The 11,457-nt window shown below is 29.2% G+C and overlaps 1 protein-coding gene across 1 annotated transcript; it reads right to left on the bottom strand.

Annotated features, from left to right (window-relative positions):
• Window positions 1–1,626: 1,626 nt before the first annotated feature.
• Window positions 1,627–10,798, bottom strand: LOC148272688 (uncharacterized; the record flags this gene model as incomplete). The annotated part of the gene is made up of 5 exons (XM_088239700.1): window positions 1,627–3,637; window positions 5,606–5,764; window positions 8,198–8,313; window positions 9,895–10,302; window positions 10,727–10,798. Coding segments are annotated over 5 exons (800 nt in total), but the record flags the coding sequence as incomplete, so codon positions are not given.
• Window positions 10,799–11,457: the final 659 nt, after the last annotated feature.

Below are 11,457 nucleotides of genomic sequence, written 5' to 3'. Positions count from 1 at the left end.
CTATCACAGACTACCTTCAGATAACGAGCTAACCCGGCTTTATCTATGTAATGTGATGTCTATGGTCTTTGATTTGACATTTGGATTCATTATTGCCAGTAATGGCCAGTACTTCAGACTAAAAAAGAAATGTTTCGTACTTAAAAATGACAAAAAATAATATTATAAATATTACCTATATTACCAGTCATACTCGATGAAATGGCGCAATATGTAATAAATTCAAAAAACATTCATAAAACCATATTATTATTGTTGGACTCTTCAATTGATTCATAAACTAAATAACGAATTCATCACTGAATGTACCTCCAAACGCAAATTAAATAAATGACATAAAAACTATTACTTACAATAACTCAAAGCTAGTCTTAAATAAATTGAAGACATGAAAGTACATTCCTCTACATACCCAAAACGATTTTAAAGACCGTTGGTTATTTTATAGGTTTCACTCAAACAAGAAAGCAATATTTTTTTTTTATACATCGCGATTTTAATTGAATTTAACTTTTTTACTTTCAATGCCGCTTTTACTGTGAGTTTGGCAAATTATATGGAGGGCCTTTGTCGAATATTGTCATTCATCCTTGTGACCATATTGCAATCACAAATGGTAGCAAAAACTGCATTTACTTTTTATTTTTTTATTTATTGAGGATGTAAAAAAAATATAACAAATAAAATTTACAGATAATAAAACCAATGACAGATATTTACAGAAATACATGAAATACGCCTTCGTACTTTGGTATGAGTAATATTCATTGACTATCTTGAAAAAGGTAAATACATAACTGGCGCATATTATTCATCATTATTGGATCGTTATGTGCCTGCTCATTAATCGTTTTGCACAAGCAAAATTGTTCAAAATCGGGTTTTAACAGGTTTCTCGGTCACCGTATTCACCAAACCTGGCCCCCAGCGACTTCTACCTGTCTCCAAACCGGAATGCTCAAATTAAATTACTCAAATGAGAAACTCGTAGCTGAAATTGAGGCCTATTTTGGAGAGCTCCCAAAGGACTACTTTTTGGACAGGATAAAAAACTTAGAAAATTGTTACACTCCCTGTATTAAAGGAATGTATGCTGAAAAATAAAACCTTATTTGAGCAAAAAAATGTTTTCTTGTTTCACTTATTCCAAATTTTTTGATCCACCTAGCGCAACAATACTAAAATACGGTGCTAATAAGTATTGTTTTCACCCATACCAAATGATTAAAAATAATTTGACTGGTTTTTTTTTTGCAACTGGCGAGAATTGAACCATGACGCCAGTTTAACAGTTGACCCTGACCAACTGTGCCAGGATACATGTTTATATAAAGTTATGGATAGTTATCATTAGTCAGTTGACCATTAGTTCAAAATTTTTTAGATATATTTTACCCCCTTTTGCACTGTTTACATTGTTGTTGGTAATTGTTTGCTGATGAACTTATAAAATGTTTTAATATCTCTCCAATAAATTATCTTTTTTGGTGTTAAACAATTACAAAACAGTAGTGCTTAGAAAGGACAAGCATTAAAGAAAAAAGAGTGAGTTTTTTTAAACCTTTAGGTTTATATTATAATATTATGTTGGATTTTGGGAAGGGAAACATAATAAAAAACAAAAAATGAAGTACACAGTTTTTAATATTACCATTTACTTTTATATTTACAAAATGATTTTTCCAATATAATATATTCATATAAATATACCAGCAATCTAAACTGTAGCGGGGTCATGCAGTATCCAGTACTTGATTATGTAAAAATATTTCAAATGTTTAATTGTGAGACATTCCACAATCTATTGGCCGGATTAAAAAATTTAAATCTAATATTTTCACAATATGTAAGTTCAAGAATCATACTATTTCACATTTACTCTCACTCCATCATAACTTTCACTCATTCTGAATGTGTTCTTCAAAATAATAAATCGCCTTTTTGAATACTTAGTTCAAAACCGTGAGATAATATTATTTATAATATGTATGTACTAGACAATAAGGCTAATACAGCCTAATTAATTTACTCTTCTTAAGACTCAGTAAAAACTTAATTATTTTATATCTTACAACTGATGAATAATGTGATTAACACAATCATGAAATACAAAACATTTTTTATGTAGACAATATTAAAATATTTTTTTTATCTAAAGATGTCTTTAATATATTAATTTTTTTAACAAAAATAATAATAAAATAACAAAAGTACACAAGCATATAAATAATAAAACAAGTAATGTCAGATGTATTTAAAGTTTTGATCAAAAATATTTTTTATTTACAGTACATTTTTATTAAGCCTCATATGCCATTGCTCATATCAACGGAAGCTACTTACTTTTAATATTGTTATTTTAAAATCATGTTCAATTCAATTTAGAAATTCATTAAAAAAAAAGATGAAACAATATTTATTCTTGCACCTAGTATTTTATCTTTCATACCTACCTACTATAGTTTTTTGAAAATATGCCACTATTTAATCATATTTAATTTTTGTTGTGATTAAAAAAACATTATTTTAATAAAAGTTTAATTTCCATTGGAGTAATTCACTTAAAAGATTTCACTTTTTATTTGAGAAAAAACAAATTTTGAGAATACACTTTTTGAATCACAAATATATATTATTTATAATGAGTTAAGAAACAAGGTAGGTATTTTGAATATAGATATATAAAGAATAAGACACGTTAGTTGCAGATGAAATAATTTACAAATGTACACAATGTAAAATGCAAAGTACATTAAATTATTATCAATGGATAAGAGAATAAGAGATCTACATTAAGCACTATAAAATATTGAGCAATATTAAATAAAATTTTAAGAATTGAATTGCATTCTTTTAAATATTATTTGCTACCAAGTTTTACTCCCAAAATAAAGTATAAAGAGTTTGTATTGAATGCACGCAAATCGCCAAACATGTTCTCGGGAAACAAAAACTTATTAACTACAAATTAACAATAATAACAGATTTTTAAGGTTAGATCACAGTACTCGGTGATTGGTAGAAACTACCTTTCAAAATAGTAATTGTAGTTCAACACAAAGTAATTTTATGCATTTTAAGAAAGTAATGGCGGTGAGCATTAGATAAAGAGTATCTTTTGCCTATTCATTGGTTAAATATTGGAAGAATGCAATGTACATTACAGGAATATACATTAATCATCTTCCACCATTTTGGTAGTGAAGAAAATGAGCTACCAACACTAGAATAATATCATTTTCAGTGCCTTTGGTAAATACATACACGTGTTCAAGCAAAATGAAAAACGCAGTAAGAAAATATAAAATCACGCTATAAAACGTACTACAGGAACATCGTTCTAAAACATCACTGGTAGACATTGCATACAAATATCATATTTTCATTTCTGAACTAATTTTGTACATTTACCAAACTTGAATTGTTCTAGGTTGGATAAATAAACAAGTGATCTGTTGATTGTAACGCACAGATTATAAGAACTGTTGAATGTCTAAAGTTAACTTGACGATTCAAACTGTACAACAGTTTTATTGCGATGCTGATTGTTTGAAATCATTACACTAATTAATGTTCAGGAATAACAGCCTTATTATACAAACTCATTTGTTCCGGGAGTTGTGAGAGGTTCTTGAGCCTGAAAAAAAGTAATAAGCACATAGGTATAAAAATACTTATTGTCAAAAAATAATTACAATTGGAAGAATTATGGCTTATTTATTTATTTATTTTTTCATATCAATATAAAGTTAAGTTTTCTTTTGCGTCATTACTATTTGCGTAATCATTATTACAGGTATGTTATTCCTTATAATATAAATATATCCCTGTAAATGCCCACTGGGCATAAATATAAATAAATATATGAATTAATAATAAATGGATGACCAATAAGTACTATATCGCTAAAAAAATAAGCCTTCCTGGAAGTGATATGAAAGTATAGACTTGAAGGCTTTTGACCTGTCATTGGTTGACTTAAGAGATCACGGTCTTCATCTCTATTATTTTTGAAACTTGAAAAAGAAAATTGTTTTCAGATGAACAAAAATATTCGCTGTTAAGTATTCGTAAATATTTATTAAAAAAACTTGTTTACAAAGAATTAAACACATTAAAAATATTATTAGTTATCTCAGTTACTTACCAATTTGTAACCCTCAATAGAAAAAGCATGTAAAAATTTAATAGCATGTGATTAAATTCAAATTAGTAAATGTTTGTTTGCATTTAATGGAAACAAACTTGTACAAACTTATGCAAATTTTATATCAAAGTAAAACTAATTAAATTCTAACTTCATTGTAGTTTTCAGTAATTAAACAGAATGAATAAAATTTATATTTAAAAAATAATGTTTCTGTATTTATTTTATTTCATATAATAAAATATAAAATTTAATGTAAGGTATATCCTATAAGGCTGAACTAATTTCAACAAAAATCAAAGACACTAATGCTCATTCTTTTGAACATGGCAATAGGTTAATTTTCATAGAATTTTATTTTAGTATCAATTTGAAAATTTACAACAGAGTTTACCGAAATTTTTATGATAGAGATAGGTACTATCAATTTTTTTGAATTGTTAAACTTTTTAGGAATGTTAGATTGATCTTTGTCTGTAAGTCTTTTTACATAAAAAATAACTACATAACTTATTTTCAATAACTTTATGCATTTCTGATCTGTATCAAGTTGCATATAATATTTATAATTTGCACTCAATTACAAACGGAGCTATTCATATTTAGTATTTACATTACGCTATTAGTTCTAATATATTAAAATTAATAAAGAAAATAATATTTTAGTTACTTTATTAAATGATTTGAATTGAAATAACAATGATAAAAAGTTCTCAAGATTGGAGTAGTGTAAAAACACTAAAGTACACAAATCTTGATCTGTAATTGTACAATTTATATAAAATTTGGCGATTATTATTGATTTAGTAATTATATTTATCACTACCATTTTAATACTGTTAAGGTAAAATGTTGGCACAAGTCATATCATAATTACTTTACACCAATTAAAAACTACTTCTATACACTCATAGATTTAAGGTATTCAATAAAAATGTGCCATTAATTAAGTGATATAATAAACACTTACAAACTATTTTTTTTTAACATTGACATGCATTGTGTGAATTATCACTGAATGATTTATATGCAGCTTAGTTAAAAATAATTAAATAATAATAATGTTTTTCAAAGATCTGGATGTTAGTAATGCCAATATATTATTAATTTATACTTAAAAACCTATTTTACCTTATGCTAAAATATTTATAAAAACTGAAATAGTTATGAGTGTTTATATTACCTATACTATGTAATAATAGTAATATTAAATAGGTCAATTACATTCTTACCGTTTTGTAAAGTGTGAACTTTTAAAATTGAATAAATAAATTTTCAACAATTCAAAGGAAATAATTATATTAGATATTATCATTTACAACTAGAAAGACAAATACTGAAATATCCTTGAAAATATGATTTGAAATATAAATTTTGAACCTAATATCTTGCAACAATGATGTTAATGAATTATCTGATATGAGGTTGTGTACAGTCCCTTGTTGTGAGTGCTCTTACCTCTTCTCCAACTGTACTCGGGTACAATTTACTTCCGGGAGCATATCCATTCTTTTCCAACGAGAACTGGTCTTCCGTTGTCTTTCTGTAAACCGGGTTATCAAAGTTCATCGATGTCACATTTCGGTGCAGGTAGTGACGGTAAACGTATATCCCAACCTGAAATTAATAACCCACCCTTAATTAGATAACATTCTGACAGATTTTGAAATTTGATGTGGTAAAAAGAATTATAAACACCTGGTGATTTATGTAAAAATCCATCAAAGACTGTTTATATTTTTTAAAAACAATAACGAAATAAAAAATCTTAACTTTGAAAGAATTTATTAAACCATATTAAAAAAAAAACTCCAACAGAAAATATCACCATATCTCTCTCAATAAAACTGGAAAACTTTTTTATTTTATATATAACCTATTACAGTCTTCAAAGTACACTTTATTCGTTTAACATTTCTTTTTGGGGTTGTGAAATAATATACTTCATCAAATCGGATAGTGAAATCATTCCAATAACCTTATCCTGCTTATTAACAATAACGAGTCTATGAACGTGAGAAAGAACAATTTTTTGCAACAAATCATTAAATGTATCATCTAAAGTGCACTTTTGGATACCTTCGTACCATATATCCCTATGTTCAATTACTTGCTTTAACGATGCATTTAAATTGTCATAAGTTTTATCAATAGCAAGATTAATTACATCACATTTGGAATAAATTCCCTTGAGTTTCTCAGAATTATCTACAATTGGTAAGGCCGAAACACAATGTGTAATAAACATTTCAATCGCTTCAATGACTGATGTTTCTTCCGATGCCATTTTAATATTTTCCCATGTACCGATCTTCAGGTCAGATAACTTTTCATGCATATATGACGGTAGAGGTAACTTCTCAATATAAATGAATAAAAATCGTAATATACACTTGAGGGTGAGGATGTAGAGAAGGTCTCCCAGATTAGGATCAATGATAGGCAAGCGGTGAATATGGTTTTCAGTTAGCATTAATATTGCGTCATACAAAGACATATCGGGCTTTATCCATATTAAAGGCGTGGTTGATCCTTTTAGCAAGTCTTTCCAATTCTGTAATGTGTGGTTCTCTATATCTATTAGAATGTTCTGAGTTTGATGATGTTTCTGGAGAATTTTTATAAAATCAGTGATAGTGAGAACACCGACATATTCTTGGTTATGACTGTCCCAAATGGGAGCAGCGTGCATTCCATTAGTTACAAGAGCGAAAAATGCTTTCCTAACGAGCAATTGGGAATCGAATATTACAACCTTGGCAGAGGTGGGAATCAATTCCACACATTTGTGATATTTGAAAAAATCAATCAGAACGGAATTGTCAGATTCTCGAGATGCAGTTGTCTTTGTCAATTCTAAGAAAGGATCGTTTATTGAAAGTCCTCGAGTATTACGGAAAAGTGTAGAGCTGCAAACTATTTCATTCTTGGTAGCGGAATTTCGGCGACTATTATTGCCGCTATGAAAAATATCTGCAGCGCGTCTAATTCTTGAACAAACTCCTACTTTCTGACTGGATTTTACTTGACTCTCCTGTGTACTTTCATTTGTACTTTGTTTACTACGAAATATGTACATCACTTTAGTCACAGTGCTTTGTCTACAAGCAGTACTAGCAGCAGTAAAGGTGTGATAATATTTTGCATGATTATTTGGTGAGGGATGCGCTGACCCATCCTTTGGAAGTGAAATACTCGATGGGTCGATTTTTTTAAGGAATGCTGCCTTAATCATATCTTTGATGGAGTTTTGCTTCCTGCTGCTACTGTGTTTTGCGATCTTGAAAGACGAATGAAACAAATCTTGCAAGGAGGAATCTTGGACATCATCCGACATTTGACTATGGATTGAACTGTGGGCACATCGATCAAGATTCTCATCAAAATCACAAGAACCACAATATGAACATGTATCGTCCGTAGGAGAGTCATTTCCTGCAGAAACGTTTGTTTGTACATCCCACCCAATACTTGTTTGTCTACTCAGTATTTTTTTAACATCCTTTGTTGTACAGTCTTTCTCATCAGCACACTGTTTTGGATCCATGATGATTACTTAATTAATTCTGACACAAACTCTTTGCACTTTTTAATGGTTTATTGAAACTAAGACATAATAATTCCTCTGTTTGTCATATTTTTAAGGTTAAAATTTTGAGTGATATGAGGTACACAAATTTAAATAGGAAATAAAACACTGACACATTACACAGCTGGTTCTGAATCACAAATTGCAACAATAACAATACAATACTTACACAGTCTTGTAAGAAAATGCTAACACAGTGATAATAGTGTTTGGTTATCTACATACCTACATAATGCATTACAAAATATTCAGCTCATGAGTCAGATATTGCCAATATGAGATGCAAATAAATAATGTAAAATAATAATCTCAAATTGCACAAAGCATTAGGTAGGTACCTACTTATTGAATAAATATATTATGTACCTACCTATAATATTTACATATGTCTTGAATGATACAAGATTATTCTGGTTTATAATTATTAAATTTACATAAGTAATGTTGTTTTTTTTACTTACCACCAATAAAAATATAAAGAGTACGGTGAGAACAGTAATAACGATTCCTGCCACAACACCAGTGCCTTGACCATCTGAAGATATGGCAGTGGTGTTCGTATCTGATGCTGCGACACCTGTAATCATGAATATTGTCTGAGTTATTATCATTTTGCATCTTTAATTTAATAAATGGAGCTTCAACAAAACAATACACACAGTTATATTTAGGTTTATTCGCAGAGAAAACTGTAAAAAAAACATATTATTTCAATAAAGACATAATGAGTTAACACAATTTTTATATTCGAGAAGAAAATGTAATTTTATATGAAATTTGAACAAGTAGGTATTACATAAAGAAGCATATTTAAAAAAACTGAATGGCCATTTTGTACGGATTCCATGAATTACTATGTTTTTTCCTTTTAAATGATAAAAATACCTACTAGTATTTTTTTGTAGCTTTTATGAATAATATTCATATATCTTCTCAAGGCTTGCCAATTGCTCTATTAATTACTGTGTTTTAAGGAGTGCATATTTTATGAGCATGCACAATTGCACAGTGATATGTATTGTATGCAGTATGAAATATTGTGATTTTGTAAAGGGTGAAATATTTCATAAATTTATCTTATATTTAAACATTTAAAATTTCACTTTTGTATTTGTATTTTTTAACACCACAACATGCCAGGAGGCCAAAAAACAGCTAAAAACACCCAGGCTTGAGAAAAATCACATTTATTTTTTGTGTTTTCACCAGTAATTGAACCCGGGCCCTTCTGTGAGTGGGTCAATTATCATACACCACACCACGGAGGATGCCGTAAAAAAAATTGATTAAAATATTAAAAAAAAACTTGTCACTACATATTTTCATATGAATAAAATATATAATTATATACCTATGCGTACTTTGTTGATTAATTAATACCAAATCCATCAAAATTCTGATTTATTTTGAATAATTGAATGGATAATTCTTGAAATTGATTGAATACCAGTTCTTTATTTTATAATATTATATGATTGAATGCTGATAAAGTAATAGAAAATTCAAAATTTTTATTTATTATCAAGAAGTGTTAGGTACAAATAAAAGCAACAATAAGTAAAGAAGAAAGTATGTAAATTTTCAAAAGCGTTTCTGCAAGTAAAGTTTATAATAGATTACAAATAATATGCAATTAAGGAAAGGCACACTCAGTATTAATATTTGCTTTGATATTCTTACCTCAAGTAAGTGTGAATATTAAAAAAAAACCTTTTTAGTTCCATATCCCAATGCGTCAAGTTATTAAACAACAGAATTATAATGGAATGGAAAAATCAGAAAGTTGACCACCACCATGAAGTAAATAAACTGTAAAGTGTTGAAGAAGTGATAAAGGAATGAATAAAGAGAATATGTGTTGGGTGCAAACTCCACCAGAAAAATTCATGCAAAAACAAAGCTCAAGCGTGTGGAGTCATCGTGAAGATGCGACCCGTTGTGTGCGAACTCTGTAGCCTTTAAAGTTTGCCTTTTCACAATAGTACACCTCTTATTGCGTATACATAATAATTGTGATAGACAAAATAAGGTTTTGAGTGAATGGTGGATAATTCAGCTGACAAAACACAAATATTACAACACCTCCAAAAAGTTTCCAAGAGCAGTTTGTGAAGAAAGAAGAGACAACGTGTGTCATAATATGGTTTTGTCTCATTACCGTCGACCTCGGCTGGTTCTGCCGGTAGGTTAAACAGCGCATTAAAGTCCTCGGAATTAAACAATTTTCCCGCTTCCCCTTCCTCCATCCCTTCCTCTCCTTCCCAAAGTTCGGGGCCAGGCCGAGGAGAGACTTCTTTGTAGTACAAATCATAAAAGTCTTCTACTTGTGATTGTTGGCTCTCCCAATAAAGCCCTTTAGGTAAAGTTACATTTTCTGGGGAAGCTACTGTCACGGGTTCCATGTGATCTTTCCTGCCCATACTGGAAACTATTTGATTGAACATGTTGGAAACAAGATCAGTCAATTGTCCAGGCCTAATGATATTATATAGACTGCCTCGGTACAACTTGAAGTCAAAGGGGCTGCCAGTGATGAGTAGGGCTGGATCTAATGGTATATCTTGTCCTGCAATGGCAATCAACAACAATAAAGCCACATAAATGCACATGCATGGTTAAATAAGAATTGAAATGCACTACACACATCAAAATAACACAATGAAAATGCAACAAACGTTGCAAGCTGATAATGATTAGCAATGTTTTATGGACTGATTAGGGTCGATGGTTGATGAGATTGTATTCCTATGAGTGGTTTTTGTGGTCATATGTTGTCTGAAGAGTTACATGAAGCATTAAGCGGGAATCCTTAAAGAAAAACAGTTGTCATTTGTATACAATAGTCCGATTTCCATGACCCACTAGGGGAAATTTAATATCTAACAGTAAAGTGAAATGGTAGTTTTGTTAAACCTCAAGTGTACCAAGTCTAAAGTAAATAAATGAAGTAAAAAAGGGAAGATAAAGAAGATATGGATTCGAGTACTCACGATGGGTGGTAAATATTTCCTCACTCACTACATCTACTGATGTGGTCTCCGTGCTAACTGGCTTTTCTGTTTCTGTTTAAGGAATAAATAAAAATAAAAACAAAAATAAATAAATTAAAAAAACACAAAAAATATATAACTGAAGAGAAGTGGACTAAATATAAAAATTTGAATTATACATTACACATACCTGAAAGAATAATAAAAAAACAATCGTGCAGGAGGAAAGGTATCTAAAATGTCTTTGAATAAATAGGTTTATATATTGATTAATTTTCATAATTGGTGGTTAAGTGGAGTAAAAGTTTGTATGGATTCCATAAACATATTTGAATCAATCCTAATATTATGGAAAGAATGAGGAAAGTACATTCTCTTTTTTAAATATTATGTTTCATGATATAATGGTGTGATATGGTATTCATTACAACATTTATTAACATTTTTTCCCCCAAAATATTTTCAATAGAAATCAATAAAAATACTTTGTAAAAGCGTTAAATATTTTATAGAGTAGGATGAAGAAATCATGCAATGATTCTATTGTAAGAATTAAGTGCATTCTTTAATAATAATGATTGATCTAGTGCACGAAACAAAAATATGTATTTGCAAAGCAAACGTTCTACATACATAATCAATTATAATATAATGTTATTATTATGTACTGTTTACATAATGTGATTGAATAATTTATAAAAAGTGTTACAAACTGTTATTTAGATAATGCA

This window comes from Micrasema longulum, unplaced genomic scaffold (genome assembly GCF_059751315.1).
Source record: "Micrasema longulum isolate JH-2025_06_02 unplaced genomic scaffold, ASM5975131v1 h1tg002227l, whole genome shotgun sequence".
In the NCBI taxonomy this organism is placed as follows: Eukaryota; Metazoa; Arthropoda; class Insecta; order Trichoptera; family Brachycentridae; genus Micrasema; species Micrasema longulum.
Note: the sequence above shows the minus strand (reverse complement) of the source record. Positions and strands in the feature narration are given on the sequence as shown.